Source organism: Prionailurus viverrinus, chromosome D3 (assembly GCF_022837055.1).
Source record: "Prionailurus viverrinus isolate Anna chromosome D3, UM_Priviv_1.0, whole genome shotgun sequence".
Lineage (NCBI taxonomy): Eukaryota > Metazoa > Chordata > Mammalia > Carnivora > Felidae > Prionailurus > Prionailurus viverrinus.
The window spans coordinates 30,064,102-30,091,878 of NC_062572.1; the positions used below are offsets into that span (position 1 = coordinate 30,064,102).

Sequence of the window (27,777 nt, forward strand, 5' to 3'; positions counted from 1 at the left end):
CTACCTTATTCCAGTGGTTCTGGCTTCCTTTCCTTCAGGATTTCCCATTATGGGATGGATCTTCTAATTGCAATAAAATTTAAAAATTGCCCCTTATTTTTGGCCTTGCCAGATTGGACCTTGAGGTCTTGCCTGGGCCACTAAAATTGTTAATATGGCCCAACACCCATCAAAACAGACACTTCAAGGATGAGACCCACTACACAAGGTGTATTAAGAGGAGAGGTGATTATACCCACTCTTTCTCCATTTAACAGCCCAATTTAGCCTGTTTTTCAACCCAAAAAGGACAAATGGTACCTCATGGTGAATTGCTGAGACCCTAAGTAGTGGCCAAGTAAGATCTTATCCCTAACAAAGCTATTCTTCCCCTGGCCAGTACTCTGTTGTTATCACCTACCGAATTTAGTCAATACAGCCCTTTTTCCAATAGGCTCTTAGATACTACTCATATTCACTTGTTTCTTTAGTTCCTTTATATATTATATACTTTTTAAAAATTGTGACAAAATACAGATAATATAAAGTTTAAATTTTAACCATTTTTAAGTGTGCAATTCAGCGGGATTAAGTACATTCATATTGTTGTAAAAACCATCACCACTAATGCTTCCAGAACTTTTTCATCTCGCACAATTGAAAGTCTGTGCACATTAAACACCACTGCCCCCAGCCTCTGGCAACCTCTGTTCGACTTTCCATCTCTGAATTTGCCCCTTTTGTGTCTGGCTTCTCTCATTTAGCATAATGTCTTTGGGGTTCATCCACATTGTAGCACAAGTCAAAGTTTCCCTCCTTCTTATGATTGCGCACATTCACTTTTTTTTTTTTTTTTTTAGAGGTGGAGGGAAGGAGTAGAGGGGGAGAGAGAGAGAGAGAGAGAGAGAGAGAACCTTAAGCAGGCTCCACGCCCAGCTCAGGGCTCGATGTGCACAACCCTGGGATCATGACCTGAGCCAAAATCGAGACAGACGTTCAACTAAGCCACCTAAGCGCACATTGACTTTTGAAGGGACACAGCACTCCAGTATCTGACTACCTATGGGGTAGCCACTCCTGTGTTTGCAGAACCTTGAAGGGAGATTCAGTGGACACTATTACATAGAACAGGGAGGGGAGATGGGATATTATCCCAAATAAGGGTCAGGGCCCTGTGTCTCAGTAAAATTCTTACACATCAACTGGTCCCCACTATAGCCATATAGATCAGTCTGGCCAATGTCTCAAGCTATACAGCACCCACATGGTGTAAAGCTATCACCAGGCCTTCTGGCTTTTCTCACCTGGCTATGTCTACTTTGAGGAATAATCTGGGCCTGGGACACTGAATCTCATTGGGTGGGCCCCATCTGACAACACCAGAGCAGCTGGGTTCTGTCACCCTCGCTTATTTGGGCTCTTCACTCTGCTGCCACAACCAAACACTAGATGGCACCATCGTTCCATTTGCACATCCTAGTCTTTGCAGTTTGTAGGCAGTCCTACTGGTTGTTCTAAATTCACTAGGGAGTTGCCCTGAGAAAAGGGAGCACGTGTATTTGTCCAACTGCCTGTAATTGTCTCTTGAATGAATGCCCCATGCTCACACCTCGCCTCTCAAAATGCATGTCAGACCATTAATAAAAAGCCACGAGAAGCAACCAAGATGTCCTTCAGTAGGTGAATGGATAGATAAACTGTGGTCCATCCAAACAATGGAATATTATTCAGTGCAAAAAAAAAAAAAAAGGAGTTATCAAACCATGAAAAGACATGGAAGCACATTAAATTGCATATTACTAAATATGCAATTATATTATATAATAATAAATGAAATAAGCCAATCTGAAAAGGCTACACACTATATGATTCCAAGTGTAAGACATCCTGGAAAGGGCAAAACTATGGAGACAATAAAAAGATCGGCGGTTGCCAGGGATTAGGGGGAGGGAGGATAAATGGCTGGAGCCCAGAAGATTTTTAAGTCAGTGTAAAATATTCCATATCATCTATATGATATTATTTCTCTATAATGGCAAATACATGTCATGTTATACATTTGTCCATACCATTAGAATGTACAACACCAAGAGCGAGCCACTGGGACACCTGGCTGACTCAGTCGGTAGAGTGCGTAAGTCTTAATCTTGGGGTTGTGGGTTCAAGCCCCACTTTGGGTGTAGAGATGATTTAAAAATAAAATCTTAAAAAAAAAAAAAAAACAAAAACAATGAGCCCTAATGTAAACTGTGGACTCTGGGTGATAATGATGTGTCAGTGTGGGTCTATCATTGTAAAAGCTGTCCCTCTTAGTGGGGGATGTTGATAGTGGGGGAGGCTGGGTGGGCAGGGAATACATGGGAACTCTCTGTACCTCTGTTCAATTTTGCTGTGAACCTAAAACTGCTCTAAAAAATAAAACCTATTTAAAAATTTTTTAACATTTACTTATTTTTTGAGAGTCAAAGAAAGAGCATGAGCGGGGGAGGGGTAGAGAGAGAGGGGGAGACACAGAATCTGAAGCAGGCTCCAGGCTCTGAGCTGTCAGCACAGGGCCTAACGTGGGGCTCAAACTCACCAACCTCAAAATCAACCTGAGCTGAAGTCAGACGCTCAACCCACTAAGCCGGCCACCCAGGCACCCCAGAATCTTTTTTTGTTTTTACTTTTAATGTTCATTTCTTTTTGAGAGAGAGAGAGAGAGAGAGACAGCATGAGTGGGGGAGGGGCAGAGAGAGAGGGAGACACAGAATCCGAAGCAGGTTCCAATCTCTGAGCTGTCAGAACACAGCCTGATGCGGAGCTGGAACTCACAAACCGTAAGATCATGACCTGAGCCGAAGTCGGAAGCTTAACCGACTGAGCCACCCAGGCGTCCCTCCAGAATCTATTTTTTAAAACAAAGCAAATCAGGGGTGCCTGGGTGGCTCGGTCGGTTGAGCATCCGACTTCGGCTCAGGTCATGATCTCACGGTCCGTGAGTCCGAGCCCCGCGTCGGGCTTTGTGCTGACAGCTCGGAGCCTGGAGCCTGTTTCCGATTCTGTGTTTCCCTCTCTCTCTGCTCCTCCCCTGTTCATGCTCTGTCTCTCTCTGTCTCAAAAATAAATAAACGTTAAAAAAAAATAAAAAATAAATCAATAAAACAAAGCAAATCCAAGTGGAAAGGAAAAACTCTGGAAAAAAAATTGACCAAGAAAATACGAACTTTAGTCTGTTATGGTATAATGAAAACTGAACAACTAAGTTTGTACTTTGTCTTTCTGCTAAATCATATTCTACCACTTAGCTCTGACCTTGGTGTTGGAAGGACAAAAGCTGAACGTTTGATTCAACATAATTTCTGGCATCCTTGAATTCCTGACTGAATGAAAGTTCTGTGGCTATAAGAAATTATCATTAAATCTAATCAACTGAACTCTGTCAATACTCTTAGGCAAATCAACTGGATTTTTTGGTTAATACCTGCATATTCACAGATTAACATTACAGTTTTAATTTGAAGTGGAATGAGGGCCAGTCGATTAAGTGTCTGACTTCAGCTCAGGTCATGATCTTGTGGTTCATGAGTTCGAGCCTCTGCTGTCAACAAGGAACCTGCTTCGGATCTTCTGTTCCCTCCTCTCTACCCCTCCCTGCTTGTTCTCTCTCTCTCTCTCTCATTCTCTTTCTCTCTCTCTCTCTCTCAAAAATAAACATTTAAAAAAAAATAAAGTGGAATGAAAAGCCACTGGAATCTCTCACATGGGGCAAAGGTGCCTTTGCCTTTGGGATGACATCATTCCCAGTAGTGGCCCCTCTGTTTCCCACTGCAATCACCACCCCAGCTACAGACACAGACCCATGACTTCCAGACTAACAGCTGCCTCTCGATCCCAGTGTTCAGCTCAAGGTCATTATCAACCCAGTGAGCTCCTTGACCTGGTTGTAACCAACTTCTTTTTTTTTTTCCTGTTGGGTTGAAAGATACAGAACATAAAATTTACCATCTTAACCATTTTTAAATGGAAAGGTCAATGGTATGAAATACATTCATATCATGGTGCAGCCAACACCACTGTCCATCACTAGAACTGTCTGCATCTTGTAAAACTGAAACTCTGTCCTTGTGAAACAAAAACTCCTGATTCTTCCCTCCCCCAGCCCCTGGTACTACCATATTCTTTCTATTCATATGAATTTGACTACTCATGGTGCCTCATATATATGAACTCATGCAATAATTGTCTTTTTGAGATTGGCTTACTTCAGTTCTTCTAATGTCTTATAAGGTTCATCCATGTTGCAGCAGGTGTCAGAACTTCCTTTTTTAAGGCTGAATAATGTTCCATTGTGTGAATGGGACACGGTGTGTTTATCCATTCATCCATCGGTGGACACTCGGGTTGTTTCCACATATTAGCTATAGTAAAACTAGCCAACTTCTTGACCAAACCAGGTGACCTCAACCCTGCAACTGGACTCATCCTACATGGACATCACCCAAAGATGGACTGTCTCTGATGACAACCGCAGGTGCAGTCATGCTCCAATCCACACCCCACTGTGCTCCATCAGAGGTCTCCTCCTCCCCCTGTGACCTCCTCCTCCTCCTCTGCAGGGGCCCTGAACTCCATGGATACCTTCACCTGTTTTTCAACTCTCGCTCTGCTCCCAGCCTCTCCTCTCCTAACCCCTCCCTGTAGACCACCACCCTCTCGGGAGGCATTCCCCAGCATGTGGGTGAGTGAACCTCACGAAAGCAAGCTGACTGCTGGGTGTGTCACAAGCACCTGCTTGCTTACCTGTTTCTGTGGCAGCTTCTCTGACCATTCTTAAGGAAACCTTCAGGACAACTCCTTCCATCTATTATTGGCCACATGTCTAAACCATCTCCCCAGAGGGTACAAACTCTTTAAAAACATTTTTTTTAACATTTATTCATTATTGAGAAACAGAGAGAGACAGAGCATGAGCACGGGAGGGGCTGAGAGACGGGGAGACACAGAATCTGAAGCAAGCTCCAGGCTCCAAGCTGTCAGCACAGAGCCCAAGGCAGGGCCCGAACTCACAAACCTCGAGATCATGACCTGAGCCGAAGTTAAGCGAAGCTTAACCGAGAGAGCTACCCACGTGCCCCTCAGAGGGTACAAACTCTTTTTTTTTTTATTTTTTTTTTTCAACGTTTTTTTATTTATTTTTGGGACAGAGAGAGACAGAGCATGAACGGGGGAGGGGCAGAGAGAGAGGGAGACACAGAATCGGAAACAGGCTCCAAGCCCTGAGCCATCAGCCCAGAGCCCGACGCGGGGCTCGAACTCACAGACCGTGAGATCGTGACCTGGCTGAAGTCGGACGCTTAACCGACTGCCCCACCCAGGCGCCCCAGCAAACTCTTGAGTTAAGCTCAAAACAAATAGACAAAGGAGAAAGCCTAACAGAAACAAGACCAACTGGTCAGACCATGAAACCAAAAGAATCTGGCACCAAAAATCGATGAAGTCCTCAAAAAGAATCAAAATCAAATTCTTATAGCATGCTTCCAATGGACAGGAGCCCAGGACCAGAGTGGGAGTCCCTGTGGGGCCCAGGCTGCTAGTCAGGAGTGGCACCCGAGGGTTCTGAGAGGCGTCATTACCTAGAGAGAGTGGACAGGGATCCTAAGATCAGGTCCGATCCACTGAGTCAGGGCACCAGAGCCGGGGCGGGGGGGGGGGGGGGGGGGGCGGAATGCATCAGACAGGGAGACGATTTCACTCACGCTGCAGCAAGAAAGTTTGCTGATGAGGAATGTCCACACGGAAAGGACAGGGCTTGGGTTTTTCTAGAGGCAGGTAGACAAGGAGTCATGAGGAAGAGTGGGAGGGTCTTGCACGCATGAGGGCAAAGTGATCCTTTGGAGCCAGCCACTTCTTGGAGCACAGAAGGGTAGGATTTCTCAACCGGCCAGCGCTTGTCTGGAGCACAGGCTCAAATACATTTTGTCAGCCGGTCTGGATGCTCCGTGGGTCTGGTGGTATGCTTGTGTGTTTGCAGGGCACGAGCAGGGATCATATCTGTGTTTCTAGGGGAGTGTGTTTGCGTGTGCACGTGCGTGCGTGTTAGCGTGAGGCACTGCCTCAGCGTTTAGTTGGGCCTGGTGGGCTATGTGCAGCTGTTACAGGCTATCTGTTCCTATTTCTGTTCACTCCAGGGTGTGTGTGTTTCTCAGAGCGTCTGTCTGTGTGTGCCCGTGTCAAGTGCTGTGTGTGTGTTTAGAAGGCGCGTGTCTCACGGTTTCTGTGGGTCTGATGGAATGTGTGTGTGTTGCAGTTTGTGCCGCCGTGTTTCCGTCTGTACCGTGGCGTGTGTGTTTGTGTCTTAGCGCGTGTCCATGTGGGCATCTCTGGTAGAGGTTGTGTGTGACGGCAGGAGGGTTTCTCGGGGCTTCCGTGGGCCTGTCGGTCTGTGTGTTGTAGGGTATGGGTCTGTCTTGAGGCTTCCGTAACGGGTGGTGTGTGTTTTTGTGTTGCAGGGTTGCGTCTGTCTCGTGGTGTCTCTGTGGCCCGTGACGTGCACGCGGGTCCCAGGGAGTGTGTGTCCCAGTGTTCCCGTGTGTAGTGGTGTATACTGTGGAACAGTCTCTTTCGGCTTCTGTGAGGTGGCTGGGTTTTGGGGGTGTGACTTCCAGGGTGAGTGTTCTTCCCCGTCGCCCTGTGTGTTAGCTGTGCACGTATGTTTGTTGCAGCGCGTGTGTCTCTTCCGGTGTTTCTGGGGCTCTTTCGGGATGTGTGTGCAGTTTTGCTGCGTATGTTTCCCCGTCCGTGTTTCGGTGTGTGTCGAGGTGTATGTTCGTCTTGGAGAGACAGTGTCTCTCTCTGTCAGCTAGAGTGTGCGTGTGGGTACTGGCACACGAATGCGTCTTCGGGTCTGGTTGTCTGTGGACGTATGTTACAGTGTGTGCGTCTGTCTCAGCGTTTCCGTGTGTCTGGCGGAGTGTGTGTTGTTCCAGATGACTGTCTTTGTGTGTCTGTGTCTGTGTGTGTGGCAGTGTACCCGGGGGTAGCTCTGTGTGAAGTGTGTGTGGAGCTGTGTGTGATGTGCGTGGCAGTACGTGTATCGTAGGATGGTTGTCTCCGTGTTTCTGCGTGTGTAGCGGTGCGTGCGTGTGGACTTCTGTCTGTGATGTGAGCTGCGTCCCCGTTTGAAACCCAGCCTGGCTCAGGCCTTTTCCAGACCCACATTCCTCCCGCTCCTTTGTGCTCTGTGCTACAAAAAATATTTGCGTTTTCCACGACTCATAATTTTTCCTCCTCAATCGCTACCAGATGTGGGTCCTGTGGTCCCCATCCCCATGGCAACAGAGGTTCCAGCCGCCGCGGTTCCCTTCTGTGGCGCCTTCCCTGGAAGCTGGCACTGCCGCAGGCCCGAGGGGGTGGGGAGGAAGAGGGTGTCAGGCAGGGGGTGGCTGAGGGGCCTTGGCAGCTCCCTCCCAGGGCAGCTACCCGGATCATCCTGGGGGGCTTTCTTGGCCTGGTTCCTGCCCGGCCTCCAGGCCACAGCATCCCGCCCAGAGTGGGGGCAGGCAGCAGAGGCTGGCTGCTGGAAGTACGGGAGGTGCCCCTGCTCTGTGAGGTGTTCACACAAAGGGGCTCCTGAAGGTCAGGGTCTTGGACACCTGGAGGGTTCCCAGGGCAGAGAGAGGAGGGGCCCCAGGAAAGCCGGGTCTATGTGACCACTCTGGTTGCCCCACACCATGCTGACTCAGACTGCAGGGAGAGGGAGAGCTGGTAAGGTTTGGGGATCAGGGAGTGGCAATGTGGGTCTCGCTGTGTGGGGGGAGGGGTGCAGGGCAAGACTGTAGCCTGAACTGCTGCGCTGCCCTCCCCCACCATCCTGTCATTATCCTACCCTTGCTGGGCCCAGCTGGGCATCTGCCCTTCCTGGCCAACTTTAAGCCTGTGTTCTCAACCCCAGCAGCCAGCATGGCCCGGTGCCCGAATATATCAGAAGTGGCCAGCCACAGGGCCATGGCTGGGAGGGTGCCTGGCTGGCCAGAGGGTAGCCTGCATTCCACGTGCTGCCCGACCAGGCCGAATGCTGGGACTATGTCCATGCAAACCACATCAGATGTCCCGCCTGTGGCATGAGGCCATCTCCACTCAGGTGGCTGAGCCCCCATATGGGTCACTAAAGTTGACCTCAATGTGGTATCTGGCCAGAGGGCAGGAGACTTGCCAGGTGAGATCTCTGAGGTGCCAGCATTGGTCAGACCTCATGCCACACTGGGAGCTGCAGGGTGGGGTTGGGGAGAAGATTGGAGAATCTTGGCAGAATCTCCTGATCAAAAGAGCTGGGCATCACGATGAAAAGAGATCTGCTGGGCAGAGGCAGGGGGATGGGAGGAGCCAAGATGGACAGAGGCCAGTGGGTGCCATAGAAAGGTAAGGGGTCTGTGGCCAAGGAAGGTCACTTGGGAGGCCTGCCTGAGGGCCAGAAGCAGTGAAGACATTGCGGGGGAGGGGGCGGCAAATGCTCACAGATAAAAGGCCAGGCCAGAGCAGGGACTGCCTGCCAGGCCAGCCAGGGCTCTGGGCCAGGCACGCTCCCTTCCCTCTCCCCCACCTCCCTCAGCCTGGTGGGGAGGGCGGGCGGGTGAGAGTTTCCGGCTGAGGACAAGGAGCCCATTGAGGCAGACAGCAGGGCTCTGTGCAGGGCCAGACCATCTTGTTTGTGCCTGGTGAGGCCCTGCTGGAGCTGTGCCTGTGGCCCACTGCCCCTGGCCCCAGCCTCTGACCTGTACCAGCCACACCAAACAGCTCGGTGCCCCCAAGTGTAACAGCACTGGCCACTGGGAGCAGCACAGGTCAGCCCCACGTACAAGCTCCCTGTAGCCAAGGGACTCCCAGGCTGCTAGTTGAGAATGGAGTGGCCCAAGGTGGGTGCCCAATAAACTTGATAAAGAAATGATGGGCGGATGGACACAACCCACATCCAGCTTAGCCCCTGGAGAGCCACACCTGGGCTTCCAGGTTCTGCTTAGGTAGAGGAGTCTTGTGGGTGAGTGCAGGCTAGAAAAGGTCACACAAATTCTCTGAGGAAGGAACCTTGCAGGAGGAAGGTTAGATAGGAAGCAGGCAAAGCACAGGAGAAAAAAAAGGCACTTTATTAAGAAAGCTTTGGCCAAGCCCCTGCCGGGAGGAGCCCATCCTGGGGCACCCGGATGGGGTGGGAGCAGCCCTGCCGGGGGCCTATAAATACATCTCCTCGGGCTACTGGAGTTGCCCTTCGGATTCCCGCGGCATGTGGGGTGGTGGGAGGCCATCAAAACCAGCTCGACAGCTGAGGGGCCAGGGCTAGGGAGGCTGGGGGCGCAGGGAGGGGAAGTGGGGGGCCAGGCCGGGCCCCGGGGACGCTGAGCCCTTTGGGGAGCAGAGACCAGCTCTCCTCCCCAGGCTCCAGACAGATGCCCTGAGGCCTAGCCAGGGAAGTAGCCCTCGGCTACGATCAAGGAAAAAGCCCTCCAGCCAGAGGCGCCAGGCCTTGGCCAATGAGGCAGTCGAGACAGAAATGCTTCTGGCCTCGACCAATGAGAAGGTAGCCCCGGCCGAGTGCACTCTGGGCCCGTAAGAGGTGATCTCCAGGCCGAACCCTCCTGTCTTCGACCTTTGAGACCCTGACTGGTCGGAGCCCTCGGCCAATGGGAAGGAAATCGCCAGCTAAGCCCCTGTCAGGCCTCGACCAATGGAATGGGACCTTCCCGCCCGAGAGCAGTGCTCCAATCCAGGAGCCGCCGCTGGAGCCTGAGCCAATGAGACCCAGCCTCCCGCCTGGCTGCGCCGGTACGAAGCCCCGGGAGGCCGCCGTGCCCGGGCCGCCGCGGGGCGCGCCGGGCTGGCGCATTACGCGGGGTGGCAAGCAGCGCTTCTAAGCCTGGGGAATCTGCGGGCACGGCCGGGCTGCCGCCTGCTACAGGGTGGGCGCGCCCGCCCTGCCCAGGTCGCCCGCCGCTTCCCGGCTCTTCTTGCGCGGCGGCTTCTGGATGGGGGTCTTCTTCCTGGGGGTGTCTGGAGCGGGCGCGCCGGCTGCCGCCTTCTCGGGCCCCGGGGCCTCCGGCGCGGGGGACGCGCGGGCAGGCGAGGCAGGCAGCACCGATCGCTTGGCCTTCTGCGGCGGCGCCGGCTTCTCTCGGGGACCCTGCGCGACCGTAGCCCCTTCGGCGCGGCCCAGGCTGCGAGTCTTGTCGCGCAGCTCCGCGGCCAGCATGGAGGCGACCTCGGGCGCTCCGCGCGGGGGACCGCCAGCGTCCGTGGGCTCTGAGAGGCCAGGGCCGCGGCCCCGCGCCCGAGCCCTAGGCGGCGAGGGGGAGGCGAGGGCAGGCCCCTCCTCCGCCAGCCCCGGGGGCCGAGGCGTCGGGTCACGGGCCCGGGGGCTGCTGGGCTCATCCGGCCGCGCCGACGTGTCGCTGGGCGTCCGTTTCCTCTTGGTGGGGCTGGGCGCAGCCTCGGGTCCCGAGAGTGGCGGAGAAGGCGCACCGGCAGCGGCGCCGTGCTTGCCGTGGATCCAGGACACCTTGGGCTTGGTGGCAGGGTCGGGTGGAGGCGGCTTCCTGCGCTCGGGAGATGGCGAAAGCGACAGGCCTCCAGCCTCGCCCCGGGCCCGGGCCGGCCGGGCCTCGCGCCGGGCCACGCGCGCATACAGCGCCCCGCCGGGCCCCTCCACGCTCGATGCCGACCGCTCGCTGTCAGAGGACGGGGGGAGGGGCGTCGCCTCCTCTGCGGAAGCCAGCGTGGTCACCAGAGCGGGGGATGACGCCAGTGCCTCCGAAGGAGCTGTGGGGGGCTCCGCGTCCCTGCTGTCCGTTGCGGTCTCTGACAAGGGAAGAAGAGCTGGCAGTCACGGCCTCCACAGAGAGCTGGGCCATCCAGCCTTCAAGCAAAACCCTGCCTTTCCTCCTCTTCCCCACCCCAGCTGATGCTCAGTCGCCCTGGTATCCAGACATGCCTGGCGAAATCATAGCACCAACCACAAACTTCGTTCTGAGACCCAGGGTGTGAAGCCTGGTCCTGGGGGATGAAGGGCACGTTCCTGAGGCTGAAGCCCCAACCTGGGCCTGGCCTTGCATCCCTTCCCACCACATCCCCAAACCCGAGTGGGAGGGGAAGTCGGATCATCAGATATGATTCTGGAACACCTGCTAGGTGATTCATTATTCCTCATAAAGAGATAAGGCTTCTAAGGCTCAGAGAGGTTAGTTGCCTGCTCAAGGTCACCCAGGGGGATAGGAAAGGAGAGAGGCCAAGGCCACAGCTAGTCAAGCTCCTTCCAGGTGTTTGTGGGCCAAAGCTTCAGGCAAAAGTGTGCCCCCATATCCCATAGACCCCTGCTCCTATCTCCTCTGCCATCTTCTACCTAGGCCCAGAACCTTCTCTATGAACGGTCTCCCAAAGAAGTGAATCTGGGCTGTGGCTAGAGACAGAAGAGCCCACCCACCTCCCCAGACCCTACCCCAGTCCAGCGCTGAGCAGCACAGAACCCCATTCTGCAGCCTCAGCTCTGTGTCCAACCCCTAGCTAGGAGTATCACCACGCCCTTCCTCCCATGCTGCCTGTCCCTCAGAGCACAGAAACCTTTTCAGCTGAAACATTTCACTGGGCTGGAGGGAGGCCCAAGCAGGGCAGTGCTCACCTTCATGGGGTACACAGTACACAGGGCCTTCATCAGTGGTGTCAAAGGAAGAGAAGGAGGCCCGGGAGGACCATGATGGAGAGGGCTGCTCCAGCCCTGAGGGTGGCTCCAGGAAGCTGCAGTTGAGTGTGTTATCCAGGTCGTGGTGGGCCACTGGGGAAGGAGGGAGGCACAGCTGCCAGGGGCCCTGCCCTGTTCCAGCCTGTGCCCTCACTAGCCCTCCTGCAACAAATGACAGAGTAACCAAGAACAGTCCTATCCTAAGACTGTGGGTGGAGCAGGCAATTCACCAGGCAGAGTGACACTAGACCAAAACAAGATGGGAGAATGGGTAGAGGTGAACTAGTAAAAAGAAATAAGGGGAAACAACGTAGTCAAAGGTGCAGGGTTAGTGTGTGCTGCTAGGGAGCTGAACAAGGATGGGCTGAAGCATTGGAAAGAGAGGGCTGGAGAGAACACCTGGCTGGGACAGGCCATCAGGGCCTCCAAGCCATGTTTGGACCCTGCCCTGTAGGACCCAGAAAGACATGAGGTTTCTTGGGTTTTTTGGTTTTTTTCCCAGCTCAAATGTGCAGTGGTGAGACCACCCTTTGGCTCAGCCCATTTCAGCAGACTGAACCCCCGGGGCCTAGCCCCAACAAGTGGGGGAATCTCAGAGGCCAGCTGGCCTATCTGCCTTTCACAGTTGAGATGTGGGGTCCAGCCCCACACCTGTGTCCACAGATCGCACTCTGCTGAGTGGGCCAAGAAGTTTTCTCAGCTGTCTCCATCTTTATCTCCCTTCATCTTCAGAAACAAATAGCAAAAAGGGAGTCCACTCCTGGTGTGTCAGTGCAGACGGAGAGAGTCTGCACGTGGAGTCCTGACTTAGGGTTGAGAGTTGGGAGACCAGCCTGCCCACTTTCCAGGAAGGACCCAGAGCACTGCAGGGGATCTAGGTGGGCAGGGGCGGGGCGGGGGGGGGGGGCGAGGAGTGCTCCCTGTGACAGGGCATTTCCATGCACAAGTTTCCCCTGCCCCAACCCCCCTTCACCTGCAGCTACCCACCAAGACTTCTAGTGCACTGCTACAGATTGTAGGGGTTCTGCCCACCGGCATGTCCACACACTCCAGATGCAATCACCATCACTCACCCAGACAGGGCCCAAACCTCCCACATTTGCCTGCACACCAAGGACTCCGTCCTTCCTCCCCGGGCTCGCCTACCTCAGGACCCTCTTTCCATCCCTCCCCAGCCCACCCACACCAACACTCAAGGCCCGCATTTCCTACACCGACTCCTTCACACTCATTTCCCAACAGCCTCCTGCATCGGGAAGTGTTCCCCCAGAGACCCCGTGCGGATATCCTTACCTACAACCTTCGGCAGCTTCTGCCTGCGGAGCGGGATCCGGGGCAGCTTCATGCTGATGCGGCTGAAGCGCCCGCACAGTCGCTGCGGCGCCTTTTTCCTCCCGAGCGTGAGCTCCCTGCGGGGGCGGGGCCTGAGTAAAGGGGTGGGGCGGGGCCTGGATGGGACAGTTTGATCTCTGCTGGAGCCCAGACACAGGAAGGGCGGGGCCTGAGCTAAAGATAGGCAGTGCCACACCCCCGGGCGGAGCAGGGGCCTGGAGCGGCCTAGGGAAGGGCGCGCAGTGCCACTGAGAGTTCGGCCTGAACCCGAGACAGCGGGACGACGTCGGGCCTCACCGGCGCGCCGGGTCCTTGCCGCGGCAGGCGCAGCAGCAGCCGAGCAGCGAGAGCAGCAGGCCGAGGAGCAGGGCAAGCAACGCGCCCGCACCCATCACGCCCTTGCGCTGGTTGGTCTCTGTATGGGAGGGCACCGGGGTCAGCGTGGGTGCCGGTACTCCTTGCGTCCCCCTCAATACTATGTCCCCCTCGACCACTCACCCAGGCGGCAGGCACCAGTGACCGGGTCGCACGAGTCCTCGTGGCAACTGCAGGCCTGGGCGCAGTCCACGCCATGGAGCCCAGGCGGACACGTCAGGTTACAGCTACGGGGACACGGGATCAGGGAGGGCCACAGCAGCCCCCCCACCCCGTGATGCCACCTGTCCTCGCCCCTGCCGCGAGCCAGCCCGGGTTCCAGAGCCAGGTTCTCTAGCTCTATTCTCTGGGGTTTGACGCCCACCACCACCGCCAGGCACACACTGAACGATCAATGTTTTGGAAATGATACGTTGCACAACCAGCGGGATGGGGTCTGGGAGACAGGGCCTGTGGTCACCCAGACTCAGTGTCCACTTCTGGGGCTGACTCTTGGGTGGGTGAGAAGAGGGGCTGCCAGACCAGTCCCTTGGCTATAAGTGGAGGTCTCTGCTCTGTCTGCACCAGCTTGGGGTCACCTCAGTCGTGCAGTCCTCAGGAGCCCACTGACCACAGGCCGAACTGGTTGCCAACCCCTTCTCTGAGCACCGGCTGTACACCAGAGCAGGAAATGGCCCCAAAGAGTCTGACAGGACTCCCTAGCTGCGGTAAGCGGATCTAGGCTGAAGGGCCTAGTCTAGTCGGGTCTCATTTAGTCGGTCACCATAGCAGCACCTGGGGTGTAGCTGGAGCCCTGTGAGGAGTACATATCCCCTAACCCCCTTTGGGTCCCTGGGCACTCACTGGGGCCCATGGACTCCGGGGCTGCACAGGCAACGCCCCGACTGGAAGTCGCAGTGGCCGCTCCCGCAATCGGCGCACACGAATGCACAGTCCTCGCCGTAAGTGCCATTGCTGCACTTGGTCTCGCACCTCGGAACGCGGGGAGAGGGAGTCAGTGGAAACGAAAGCAAACAAACCGAAAGCCCATAGTGCGCTCCGCGGAAAGCATTCGGGGATTGGCGGGGCTGGGGCTGCGTGCCTGGGATACGTTCGGGCATGGGCTGCTTGCTCACCGGTCGCCGATCCAGCCCGCGTTGCAGCGCGTGCACTTGCCGGTGACGTGGTTGCAGGCATGCCCGTCGCGGCACGGCGGGCAGCGGTGGCCGCAGCCCTCGCCGTAGAAGCCGGTGGCGCATGGCTGGTCACACTTGGTGCCGTTCCAGCCTGGCTCGCATGTCAGGCAGCGGCCCTCGGCCACCGTGCAAGGCTGCTGGCCCTTGCACTGGCCGCATCTGGGGAAGGGGCGGGAGGCTAGGCGGGGCCCAGAGCCACCTCACCCCGGTCCCCTTCGGCGCTCCGCCCCCCTCCTCCCCTCCCCAGCCCGGGGCCCGAGCTTACCGGCGGCGGCAGCCCAGGCCGTAGAAGCCGGCAGGGCACGGCTCCCGGCAGTACTTGCCACGGTAGCCCGGCTCGCAGGCGCACGTGCCGTCCACAGGGTGGCAGCGGCCGCGAAAGCATTGGCAGTAGCGCTCGCAGCGCGCGCCGAATGTACGCTCGCGGCACTGGCAGCGGCCGCTCTGTTGCTCGCACGGCGATGTGTTGCAGGCGCACTGATTGTTGCAGCTGCGGCCCCACCAGCCTGCGTGGCACAGGCACGCGCCCGTCTGTGGGTCGCAGCGCGACGTGGCGCTGCAGTAGCACGCGCTGGCGCACTGAGCGCCCCACCAGCCAGGCTCGCAGCGACACGCGCCGCTCCGCGGGTGGCACACGCCGTGTTGGCACTGGCACGCATGCTCGCAGCGTGCGCCCCAGCGCCGCGCGTGACACGTACACTGGCCTGTCACATCCTCGCACTGCCCATGCGGGTGGCAGATACACAGCTCCTTGCAGTCGGGGCCCCAGAACTGGCGCGGGCACTCTGCAGGAGCGGACGGAAAGGGTGTGAGGCCAGGGTGCTCTCGAGGGAGCCCAGATCCAGCCAGAACCTACCCGCGTCCCGCCCTCCGCCTTTGGGGACCCTCCCCCCATGCTGGATCCCTTTCCGGGATCAGACCGCTCCCACTCACAGGCTCTGCCCCACTACCCAGCGCCCACCCGGATCCTAGCTCACTGGTGTCGCAGTTGGCACCGAAGTAGCCATGGCGGCAGCGGCACTCGCCAGGCCGCACGCACACCTCATTCTCCGAACACGTGGAGTTGCCTTCGCACACCGCTGCGGACAAAACGGGTCTCAGCTGCCGCGTGTGATGCCCCCACACTATCCCCTCTTCCTCTCCGTGCCCCCACCCCCTGCCCAGGTCCCCAGTGTGCCCCACTCACCGACCCCACACTCGTCCCCCTGCTGCTTCCAGCCGGTGCAGCACGTGGGCTCCTGAGAGCTGCAGGCAAAGAAAGAGCTCCTGAGCCTGAGCCCCAACCCCTGTCCTTGCTAGGGCTCCCCAGCAACATCCACCCTGCCCTGGGGAGGTGGTTATGGAGGCCTTGCCATATGCCAGGTACTGCTGTAGGTTCAGATTTCCAGCAAATAAGACACACACTCCAGCCCTGGGGAGCAGACAATGGGAGGCCGCAGAGGGCAGACCACCAAGAGATCTAACCTCCAAGAACTTCTCAGTCCCTTCTATAAAGGGTCTTCCCTCCCCTCCCCATTCTACCTAACTCCTCTTTGATCCACCCCCACTCCAACTAGGCCTGAGAAAAGAACCCCAGGTGTCCCAGAATGGGCTGGTGAGAGAGGTCCTTGAGTCTCCAGGACCTGCTTAAAGTGACATCACTGGAGGTGGGGGTCCAGCCAGATGGGTGTCAGAATCTAGCTGTGACCTGGACAGCTGGGACTGGTGGGGCCTGACAGGCACACCTGGATACCCGGTTGGTGTCCACTCGGTGGAGGGGCAGGGCACACCCTGGGAGTCCTCCATGACAGCAAGGAAAGCAAAACAGTGAGGGCTCCAGAGCACCAGGGCAAGACTTGGAATGGAGGGAGGAGATATTAGAGCATCTACTTATGTGTTTTAAACATCTTATTGTAATTTTATTTGGTTTTACAAGGTACATGACGTTAGCTCAGTAGGAAGTAAATAACAGAACTGTTGCATTTCAGGATAGTACAGCCTCCCAAACCCCTGGGCACAAAAGTTTGGAGGCCCTGCCAGAGTGAAAGGTGCCACTCGAGAGGGCGAGTGGGGGTTCACAGGGGATGTGTCCACATTTGGGGAACAAAGGAGGCTGAGAAGAAGGAATGGACACTCAGGCTGCAGGTTTGTGGGTCCCAGCAGACCTAGAACTTCACCCAGATCCTGAAGTCACAGAGCAGCCATTGCTATTTGAGAAAAGGAGTATGCCTCTTCAGGAGTCTGATCTAGAACCAGGATGTGGTGTTGGGAGGCAGTAAGGAGGAGGCGTGAGACCCTGGTGGGTGGGACCAGCTGGGAAGGGAAAGGCTGCAGGTGTCCATATCGTGCCCGTCAAAATGCCCCCTATCCCTTCCCCAGCAGAGAACAATGCCACACCTGGGATGCCACCACCCCCCCCCCCAAACGGTTTGATTCTCCCTCAGTCCAAAGATGAGGAACCTTGGGAACAGGAATCATAAAATCCCAGCCTGCAAGGGATGGGCCCAGCTTATTTTCCACAAATGAAACTAGAAACCAGACCCAGAAACACAAAGCAGGCTTGGCTTTCCCGCACCCCTCACCAGGCTTTTCCACCCACCCAGCCTGGCCGCAGGATGCATACATGCCCATCTTCAGGGGAGAGCCAGGTCTGCCAGCCTATCACCCTCCTGCCTTTTCTGCCAGTTCTGAGCCCAGGTTTCTGGGTGGGGAGCCTCTGTAGGTGTCCCTTGTGTAGGCAGCCTTGCCAGCTGGCCAGCTGGGATGGTGATGGCCCTGGAAGCACTGACCACTTTCTGCCCTGGCCACATGGCTCTGTGGCTAGGAGTCTGGTGTCAGGGCCACATTAAGCTGGATTTGATGCCTGTGTGACTTTGGGCACAGAACTTAACCTCTCTGACCTTCAGACTCCTTATTTATAGAAAGGGGCCCATGGATCTGGCTGGAGTATTCAGAAAGCACAAACTAAGAGCTCAGCCAAGGCTGTAGTCTGCTCTCCAGTCCATGCTGTGCAGGCTCCAGGAAGCCCCCTGAGTTCACCTAAGTTCACTCCCAGCATGGGAGGCACCCAGGTCCCACCCCAGCAGAGCTAACACCCTCTACCCCCAGCAAGGAGGGAGCCCCATGGGAATTCAGCAAGAGCATGAGGAGGAGCCTATGGGATAGCTGCTTTTCCTTCTGGGACGGGTTGGCAGACAAGAGAGGTGGCAAGCCCACCCTCTCAAGAACTTACAAAACTGAGATGAGAAAAATGGCCTGGTGCAGGGGACAGTTCCCACACTCAAACTGTAAGTTGGTGAGACCCTCAGGAGCCAGGCTGCAGGTCGGGCCAGGCCCCTTAGCAAGCACGCCTTGCTTCGGGCTGCCCCCTCTAGAGATCACAGTCACTGTAAACAAAACTGCCATGATTCAAACCGTGTGATCTTGAACCTGCAGCAAAGCACCCGTTTCAAAGAACTGAACTGCTTGCTCACTGTGCCAATGTCTGTCCTCATTTTCTCTCCAATCCAGCCTGGAGGCTCCTCTGCCCACCATCACCTGGAATCCCATACTTCCCTGCTTTCCACCTGCCCCGTGGACACCCCTCCTCTGGTTTCTGTCCCCCTCCTTGGCTCTGTCCTCACCTCTCCTCTGTCCACTCCCTCAGAATGCTCCCCTGGGTCACATCTAGATGAGGCACTGCAAATGCTCAGAGCCCTCTCTCTAGTGGGGCCCACCTCCCCAGACTGAACTCCTAGCCTCCCCCCAGAGGAGCCTTCCCCATCTCAGGTAGCTCCATCCTTTCAGGTGGGGAGGCTGAAACCCCAGAGCACCCACTCTGTGGTGACTGAGACTCCACTCACAGCACACACCTGATTCATAGGGAACCATGCCGCTCTATTCTCCAAACTGGATCTAAGAAGGGATGAGCCACTTCTCCCTGCTCTGCCCAAGCCTTGTGAGAGCCCACCTCGCTCTCCCTGGTTTCTCCTGGATGACTTCCTAACTGGTTCTCCCTTTTACCCGCCTAAGTAAGCCCTGTTCATCTGCCACCTGGCAGCTGAACATGGTCAGATCCCACCCCTCCTGGGTGTAAAGCCCCTGGGGGTTCTCGTGTCCCTCAGAGACCCACTGTGGCCTGCCCATCCTCATTCTTCCTCCACCATCCTCCTCCCAGGCTCTGCCCAGCCCCCATGGCTCTTTTCTGTACTTCCAACAAGCCCTTTGCACTTAGAGCCTTGCCCCAGGCACTGCAGGGCTCCACCTCCTCTCCTGCAAACCCCTGACTACTCATCACCTCCCCGTGGGTCTCCCCAGATCACCCTAAAGAATACAGCGCTCCCCAACTGAACACTTCCTACCCAGCACTTGCTAAATATCAGATGACTTTCTGTAAGTCTCCTCCACTGCGAGGACAGTGACATTTGTCCTGGCTGCTGTATCGCTGCTACAATCACAGTAGGTGCATGGGATTTTACTGGCTGCCCATCCGCTCCCCTCTTCAGGTTCTCCTGCCTCTGGGGAAAAGGAACCGCGGGTGGGAGCCTTGGAAGGGTGTTGAAAGAGATGGCCCAGACCCTGAGTGGACAGTGCCCAGAGTGGCCGTCCTTCCCATTAACCAGCTCCACACAAAATCAGTCTTCCCCTCTCCACCCCATGAGGGGGACACCACCACTAACCCCATTTGACAGGGTCAGTCAGAGTCAGGCTCAGAGAGGTTAAGCGATTTGTTCCCAGTCCATACAGGTGGGGAGAGGTGGCATCTGGCTCCGAAATTCAACTCCGGGCTCTGGGCTACTGAAACAGGCCGCCTCATGGGGAGGCGTCCAGGCAACCGGACATGGAGCGAAGGGCTCAGGCTCCCGACAGCTTGAGCCTGCCACCGGATCCCCCAGCACGGAGCCCCATCGGGGAAGGAGGACTGAGGCGGAGAGACAAGGCCGTCAGCGATCGCGCCCTCCCCCTCTCCAGGCACGGCCCCGCCCGCCACTGCCACTGCATTCCTGGGGCCGGGGAGGCCCGGGAGGCGGCGGCGGCGGCGGCGTCGATGTGAAGCAGATGGCGGGCCAGGCCGGCCCCCGCCCCGGAGGCGGGGCTCACAGTGGGGAGGGGTCTGTGCGCCGCGGGATCCGAGCTCGGAAACCCCGCGCGGCCCCCTTGCAGCCCCTTGTCTGCGGCGACTGCCAAGCCCCCGGACGCGGCCTCCCATAGCCCTGCGGCTCAGGGCCCCCCGACGGAACCCAGACCGGAGTCCCGAGGCCGCCTCTCCAGCTTCCCACCCGCGCGGCGCCCCCCAACTTGCACCAAGGCACCCCCATACGCCAGCTCCTTGATCCCGAGAGCGGAGTTGTTCTTGACCTCGCTGTGGCCCCTGACCGGCCGACCAAGTCCTCTGACCTCTGCGCCCACTCCTAGCGTCTGTCCTCCGCTCTTTTCCCTCCGCGCAAGATCTTCGGCCCGCCACTTTTCCGCGGGGCCTGCCCATTGCCTGTCCCACGCTGGCTTCCCCAACCGACACCTCGTGGCGTCCCGTCTGCGCGGCCCTTCCGCGCACCCAGAATCCCCACCGGGATTTCCACATCTTTCCGACCGTGGTGCACGTCATTGTCTTTTTGAATCCCGCTTCTGGTCCACTCTGAGCGCAGGCTCCTCAGTGCGAGCTCCATCACCATCCTCCTCCCACCCGCGCCTGCCTCTAAGATACAAATCTGTCCTTCCGAGTCCTGCCAGCCTCAAGATGCGTCGGCTCCCACCTCTCAGGAGCGCTGCTCCATCTCCACTCAACCCTCACCCTCCCTCCCGCCTCGAGCCACACTCGTGCCTGGGGCCTTTGCACTTTGCACATACTCTTCCATCTGCTTGGAATGCCCTTACCCGACTTCTCCCTATGGCCTTCACAACCCGGCCCAAGGGTTCCTTTTTCAAGGTCTGAAATCTCAGACACCGTCTGTCACCCTTCGGGGCGCCTACTGCACTCCGTTCTCCCATCGGCTGACTTCTCGTCTGGGGTATCCTCGGATGCACCGTTGTGGCCCGGTGCCCAGGCTCGGCCTGGAGAGGAGTCTGCGTCGGCGAGGGCGGCGAAAAGGTCTAGAGCGTTTAGCTTAGGAAGGTCCCGGGTGCCCCCTCCCCTCGGCCCCTAGCGTCCCCCTCGACCCCCTCCCCCAGCCAGGCCGGGCTCCTACCCGGGAGCACGGCACACGTTGCGGCCGCGCGGGTTCAGCTCCTGGGACGCCGCGGGGCCGGGCAGCAGCCAGAGCAGCAGCAGCAGCAGCGGTGGCAGCAGCGGCGACGGCGGCCCCCCGGCTCCCCGGCGCCGCGCCGGCCCGGCCCCCCGGGGCCCTGCGCCCTCCATGCGGCGCGGGGCAGGCGCGGGGCGGGCGCGGGTGCGGCCGCAGCGAGAGCGGCCGGAAGCGGAGTGCGCGGCCGGGCGGGGGGCGGCAGGAGGGGCGCCGGGCCGGGCAGGAAATTCCACATCGGCTCCCTGATCCCGGGCCAGCCGCGGCCGGCCAGGCGGCAGCGCCCGCCCCGCGCGCCAGACCCCACCCTCCGGCCGCGCCACCGCCCCTCCGCGCGGCCCCCGCCCCCACGCGGCCGCTAGCAAACTTGGGGGCGAACTTGGAGGAAGCCCGCGGAACTTTGAAAGAGGGAGGGGCCAGCGCGGGGGAGGGGGGGCGCCCAAGGAATCCCCTGTCCGCGAGCCTTTCCGCTCCCTCTCCAACCACCCACCAGAGAAGCTGCCCCTGCGCGTTCAATGCGCAGCCAGGCCCGGGGTGGGAAAGGGGGTGGGGATGAGGACGCAACTCACGGAAGCTCCCTCGGCCCCCAGGACCTCGGAACCGGCCGGGGGAGGGCGGCCCAAAGAGTGCCCGGGTCAAGGCCGCAAGCCGGCCTCTGCTCCCCGACGCAAAGACCTTGTAGAGCTGGGTTGTTCTGTCGGCTCCTTCTGCTCACTTCGTGCAAACCTTGCAGAGGACACCCGAACAGGATGCTTGAGGCCTATGGGTCAACTCGGTCTGGACTTGAGGCCTGGGCAACGGGTGTCTTCGTAGGTACGGACTGCACACATACCCAGACGGTAGCATGGCCCAAGAGTGGGCTCGGATAGAAGATGGAGGTAAATGCAGGTGGGGGCAAAGGCAGAGGGAGGAGACGGGAGTATTCCAGGACTGAGACCCTGTAATCCCGTCCAGGGGTGAAAGGTGAGCCTGGTTGAAGAATTCTAGTTGAGAAGGCTATTGGATCACCAGCGGAAAACTCCAAAAGATGGAGTCAAGGGTGGAGGCCTGGGGGTTCCTGCATCAGGAAGAATGGGGGTGACAGTATAGAACGGAGCAGGGGCAGTTGGGTGGAGGGGGTGAGTTGAGAGGAACAGGGCCTAGGGGGACAGGGAGGAAGAGAAAATCTGGGCCCAGGAAGCAGAGGGGTGGCCAGTGCTCTGGGGCACAGACCCAATCCCAGGACCCATGGAACAGGAAAGGTAGACAGGCCTGGGGGTGGAACAAAAGGGGGCATCCTGGTCCCAGCAAAGATGAGCTTGTCTTTTGCAGACTTGGGAGTTGGTGGGAGGACCTGTGCAGGAGAGGGCACCTGTCTTCTCTTGAAGAGCAGGCTGAATACAGACTCCCTGAGGAGGGAGAGGCAGTGTCCTTCCTCACTTATGTGGAGGTGATCCGAGTAGAAGGTGGCCCAAAGGAGGGACTTGGAAACATGGCCATTGGAAGGCCCAAGACTGTGGGCATCACCAGGCTGGCTGGAAGGGAGACCTGTCCAAGGGAGGTCAGAGGAGGGTGAGATGGGAAGAGCAGGGTAGGGAGCTTCAGGGGTTGGGGCCCTTCCCTCAGCCTTGCTGGTGAAGGAGGGAAGCCAGAGGCAGGTGAGCTGGGGGGAAGGGGAAGGGGAGGGGGGAGGGGAAGTTGCACCCCTGAGATCACAAACACTTCTTGGAGACAAGTAAAGAGACTGGCCACTTGAGGGCAGCTCCGCCTGGGCACGGCCCTGACCTCAGCAGCACCCTCCCAGTGCTGGGGCCCTTCCCATGGAGGCCCCTGTAGCCTGCCAGCAACAGAGGCCAAAAGAGGCCCATGTGGCTGCAGGGTCTGCCCAGCAGCTTGTGGTAGCCCAGCTCCTGGCTTTAGAGGCACAGGCCCCAGGGCTTTGGGCACTCACCCCAGCTGGGCTGAGTTCATGTACAGATATCTCAAACTCCATCCTCTTCTTTCCCTTCCCTCAGAACTGCTTGCCACTCCCAAATTCCCACCTCTGGGCAGGGCACCAGCTGGATGATGCCCCCAATCCATGCCATCAGCAAGACTTCATGAATGTTTCAAATCTCTAACCACCCATCAGTGTATCACCCAGAATAGTCTTTCTAATCACATCTGACTGCCCCCACTGCCTGCAGAACTGTCCCTAGCCTCATCTTACTCAAGACCCACAGTCCCCTACATGTGTCCCATCATGGCCACCTCCTAGTCGATGCCAAGTTCAGGTGTCAAGTGCAAGGCCCATGTCTGTCCCAGCCACCACATCCCTATCAGGAGATGGAGAAATGCGGGTGAGTGATCATCCCTATGGCTGGCCTGGTGCCCTGTGGAAGCTGTGGGTTCACAGGCACCCACAGACTAACAACCACACAAGACACACCATGGTGTCCAGAGCCTGGGCCTACCCGTTCCAGCCAGGATGGCTTCCCTGGGGTACTTGAGAGGGTGAGGATTTTGCAGAGAGGGATGAGCATTGAGCTGAGTGAAGGTATGAATGCTGGGCCTGAGAGCCTGCCAAGCTAGAGTGCCCAGGCTGCCTAGGTCCTGAGACAGGAGGGGGGGGGGGGGGGGGGCAGGGCAGTGGTGGATAGCCATGAATGCCTCCACATGGGACAGTGGCGAGACTCCTTTCAGGGCTTGCGTCTACCCCATCCCATGCTCCACAGGGCCTCACAGATCCTCCTTTCCTCCCCTGAAGAGCAGAGGTCTCTTATAAAGCTGTGGCCGCACCTTGATGGCTCTGGGTAGGGGGATGGAACCAGCAAGCCCGGGGCACAGCAGAGGGGGGTAGGCATTTCTGGTTTCTCCTTCCCAGAAACTCTGGGGTCTGTAGGAACTGCCTCTCTGGCCTGCAACGTAGTGGCAGAGACAGGAAATACTGGGTTCCTACTGTGAGCCCCTCAAGGAGCAGGGGAGAGGACACTGAAGGATGTGGCCATCCTGTCCCATTAGAAGTGACCCATTAGGGTCAACACTAGGATTGCTACCCAAAGTGTAAGGGCATGAGATCATGTTGTGGTCAGGGATTGGGGGCATATTTGCACAGGGGTACCTGAGCCCCAAGAGACAGCTATGAAAATCATACATATGGTGTTGAGCAGCACAGCAATTCCCACTGGCCTCACCCCACACCCCAAAGTCTTTAGGGTACCTGGATCCTACCCTCTTCCTTCCATCAAGTAGCACACACTGCCTCTCTGCTCTCTTCCATCCACGACAGGGTGCCAGCTGCCTCAGGCTCTGGGCAAGGCACTGGGGTACAGAAAGAAGCCCCAGTTGTCCCCATGCTCTGCCCGGGAGACTTGGGAAGTCACAGATCACCAGCAGGGTGTTGCTGGCAGGGAGGCCTGCCGTTGGGAGTTTGCAAGTACAGAAACTACAGCAGGAGGCAAGGATGTTCAGGTAGAAGCTCAGCTGTGGAGAAGCCAGGTTGGTGCTGGAAGCTCAGCCCATTCGCTGGTGGCCCAGAGAGGTTCCCATCCACTGTAGCAGCATGACCCTTGAGACGGTGTGCTAAGAACTCAGCTAGCTAGTGAACCTACAGGAAATGCAGCTCTCCCCTTCCTATCCCGGCCACACTCAGATCCAGCAAGCTGGGGGAAGCCTATCGTGACTGGGCTTCCCTCCCCAGGCATGGGGCAGTTTTCTCAATGTCAGGCTGGGCTTTACTTGGGGCCAAGAGATTGCTAATCGAGGTGGACCCAGGTTCAGAGAAGAGCACCTCACCAGAGAAGGTGCTCCAGCAGGCCAAGCGACCACTTGTCAGCAGACCAGGTAGGTTTCCAGGTTTCCCAGTAACAGCCTCACTAGCTGGGGGTGTACTGTGCTTCTCCCTCAGAGGGGGGCTCCTGGCTTCCCACTGCCACTCAGCAGCTCTGACCCTGGGAAGCCCGGTGGGGCAGGCTTGCACGGGCTATGAAAGGAGTGTGGCCATGGCCATAGAAAAACAATTCACACCTTTTGTAAGAGGATTTATTTCATTTGTCAACAACATAGGGTCAGAAAAGCCCAGCTGTAGGGGATCTTTTTTATTACTAGAACCAGTCTCGGGCAATTCTATGTATCTCTGTTCTCTCTCCAGGGAGCTTGTAATAGCTCAAACCCCCAGATGCCAGGCAGGCAACGGGCTCACTCCACCCCCTCCCTGCCCACGGAAGGGGGCGCAATATGCCCGGGCCCCCTCATCCGTGAGGCCAGTTCCCAGGTCCCTTTGGAGAAGGGTGCCTTCTCAGCCCAGTAGGGACTAGAACCAGGGACTGGGGAGGCCAAGACAGCTGGTGACGCCACACCCTGTCCGAGCGGAGGAGGAGTGGGCCCAGTCAACTCCTCCAGAGAACCAGAGCCCTCTGTAAGCATTCCCCAACGTAGGGTAGTTACAGCCACAGATCTGCAGAGCTCCCCAAATAACTGCTATGGGCCGGCAGGCAGGCTAGTGTGAAGGATAGGTGGCAGGAGCCAGCAAGCAGGCGGTGCCAGCAGGAAGGACCACTTGAGGACCTGCTGCCCTCAGAGCTCCTGCCACCTTCCCTCTGACACCAGGTGCCGGAGCCCTAGTCCTCACTCGAGTTGTCAAACTCCTCCCAGTCAGACACACTCATCACCTCGGAAGCAAAGTCCGGGTCGGCCTGGCTGCGGTCAGGGGTCCCACGAGGCGGCTCGAGGAGCAGGGAGCGGGGCAGAGTGAGCACACAGGCTGCCAGGCCCGAGATGGAGTTGTCCAGCTGCGGCCCCTCCTCCCAGCAGTCTTTCTCCACGTCGTAGATGTGCACATAGCCTGTGCGGCTGCCACGGTTGTGCGAGCGGCCACCCAGCACGTAGATCCTGGTGTCCAGCACAGCGATGCCAGGCTCACCGTGTCCAGCTGGGAGCGGGCAGACGGACGACCACTGCCCAGACGTGCAGCTGTAGCAGGCCACCTGCAAAGCCAAGGTCAGAGTAAAGCTGGACACCTGCTGGGACAGAGCTGCCAGCCCGTCCTGGGCCAGCTGAGCAGGGCGGCACTCTCAGCCAGGCCCTGGATTCAGACCAAGGCTGAGGGATGCAGCCAGGCTATGTGTAAACCCGGCTCCCCTGGAGGAAGAGTTTGGGGCCAGCGTCAAAATGTCCTGTCCATGGACCAGGCTCTGCCCTGCCTCCGGGGCCCTCAGCCAGCCTGTGGCCCCAGGTGTGTGGGCATCTCCCAGTTGGCACACTGGCATGCTGTTCTTCTCCAAGGTCTTGGGTTCTCTCCCCTCCATAAGACTGAAACTGACTGAGGACAAGGACCCCAAGTAACTGCCCCACAAAGTACCCAACACAGAGGCAAGTGCAGATAAAATGTGGAAATAGTTAACTTGCTGACTAGAGATGACCATCAACGTTCTCATGTCTCCAAAATTACCCCAAACAGTAAACAAATACATGGGGAAATGTTCAACCTATTAATAATCCAAAAAATGTAAAATAGGAGTTAAATTTGTCCCTGACAACAGGCAGCCACTGGGGGAAGAAAAATCACAAGATCCAGTGCTGGCAAATGTGTAATGAAGCCATACTACTGCGCATTTGACACTCCACGACAGCTATTTGGCAATGTGTACTAAGAGCCACAAAAATCTTACTTTTTGACTTAATAATCACACTTGGTTCTCCAGCTGTGGTCGGCAGAAAAGTGACCCTCCAAAGATGTCCATGCCCTAAATCTCTAAAATCTGTGAGTGTTACTTTACATGGCAAAAGGGACTTTGCCAACGTGCTTAAGGGTTTGGATCTAGACCTGGGGAGGTTATCCTGGATATTGTGGGTGGACCCACCTAATTGCACAAGTCCTTGAAAGGAGAGGGGAGAAAGTCTAACAGGAGAGAAGTCAAAGGACAACCTGCCATTGCTGGCTGAGGATGAAGCGGTCCCATGCCAGGGAATGCAGAGGCCACCAGAAGCCAAGAAGGACCTTTAGCCGACAGCCAGAAAAGAAACAGGGAACTCAGTTCTACAAACGCGGGTAACTGAATTCTGATAACCTGAGTGAGCAAGGAGCAGATTCTTCCCAAGGGCCTCTATAAAGGACAGACACCCTGATGACACCTGGATTTTAGCCCAGTGAGACCGCATCAGACTTAGGACCTACAAACTGTAAGAATACACTTGCTTATGTTGATTTAAGTGATTAAGTTGGTGGTGATTTGTCATGGCAGCAATAGGAAACTAATCCACTATAGCCCAGGGGTTCTTACCACTCAAGACCTATTAAAACAGATTTGCTGAGGGGCACCTGAGTGGCTCAGTCAGTTAAGCATCTGACTTCGGCCCAGGTCATGATCTCACAGCTTGTGAGTTCGAGCCCTGCGTCGGGCTCTGTGCTAACGGCTCAGAGCCTGGAGCCTGCTTTGGATTCTGTGTCTCCCTCTCTCTCTTCCCCTCCCCGGCTTGCACTCTGTCTCTCTCCAAAAAATAAATAAATAAATAAATAAATAAACAAACATTAAAAATAAATAAATAAGTAAATAAAAACAGATTTGCTGAGCCCTGCCCCCAGAGTTTCCAATTCAGTGGGTCGGGCATGGGCCCGGCGTGGGTCCTGAGAACCTACATTGCTAACAAGTTCCCAGGTGATTGGATGCTGGTAGTCTGGGACCACGCTTTGAGAAGAATGGCTCTCACCTAAGGAAATAATCCAAAATACCTGAAAAGTTCTACAAAGCAAATATTACTTATGTTACTTGAAATAGTTAAAACTTGAACCAATCCAAATGATGCATCAACGTGACAGAATTCTGCAGAGCCACTGAGGTAGAAGAGGTGGCTATGGAGATCAAGAATTAAACTGGAAAACAGCCATAACAAACTTTAGCCAGAAGCAGAATGGAATGCTCTTTACCTACAATTAGGTGGAAACTATGCATGGGTTGGACTAAAAAATAGTGGCACTGAGCTGGATTATGGGTGCTTTTCCTCACCCTTATCCATTATTCAAACATTTTGCAAGGTGGTTATATTAATTTTATAATTA

The 27,777-nt window shown here is 56.8% G+C and overlaps 2 protein-coding genes across 6 annotated transcripts in view; both read right to left on the reverse strand.

Moving 5' to 3' along the window:
• Window positions 1-9,082: 9,082 nt before the first annotated feature.
• SCARF2 (scavenger receptor class F member 2) lies at window positions 9,083-20,882 on the reverse strand. Of its 4 annotated transcripts, none has more exons than XM_047828593.1 (11): window positions 20,709-20,882; window positions 15,752-15,810; window positions 15,543-15,644; window positions 14,831-15,350; window positions 14,506-14,724; window positions 14,234-14,362; window positions 13,514-13,617; window positions 13,313-13,430; window positions 12,977-13,092; window positions 11,624-11,776; window positions 9,083-10,806 (listed from the first exon to the last, which is right to left on the reverse strand). In XM_047828593.1, the coding sequence occupies exons 1-11, from the start codon at window positions 20,876-20,878 to the stop codon at window positions 9,905-9,907; spliced, it is 2,592 nt and encodes an 863-aa protein (XP_047684549.1). In that variant the 5' UTR covers window positions 20,879-20,882; the 3' UTR covers window positions 9,083-9,904. The 4 variants fall into 4 exon arrangements, with proteins under 4 accessions (XP_047684549.1, XP_047684547.1, XP_047684548.1 ...); XM_047828591.1 differs by having other exon boundaries at window positions 11,624-11,845; XM_047828592.1 differs by having other exon boundaries at window positions 12,977-13,107.
• Window positions 20,883-24,747: 3,865 nt separating this feature from the next.
• The window catches only part of KLHL22 (kelch like family member 22), a 40,546-nt gene continuing 37,516 nt past the window's right edge, over window positions 24,748-27,777 (reverse strand). For both annotated transcript variants that reach the window (XM_047828433.1, XM_047828434.1), the window contains exon 7: window positions 24,748-25,705. In XM_047828433.1, the coding sequence (XP_047684389.1) occupies window positions 25,340-25,705 (366 nt within the window). In that variant the 3' untranslated portion in view covers window positions 24,748-25,339. The remainder of the gene's footprint in view (window positions 25,706-27,777) is intronic.

What these genes read in the sequence shown, in the direction of transcription:
- SCARF2 (XM_047828589.1), bottom strand. Translation starts at nt 20,878, where the DNA reads ATGGAGGGCGCAGGGCCCCGGGGGGCCGGGCCGGCGCGGCGCCGGGGA. An exon ending in CCCGGAGTCCATGGGCCCCA is followed by an intron (nt 13,618 to 14,233) that starts GTGAGTGCCCAG and finishes GTGTCCCCGTAG; the next exon opens with CTGTAACCTGACGTGTCCGC. An exon ending in GAAGCTGCCGAAGGTTGTAG is followed by an intron (nt 11,846 to 12,976) that starts GTAAGGATATCC and finishes CATTTGTTGCAG; the next exon opens with GAGGGCTAGTGAGGGCACAG.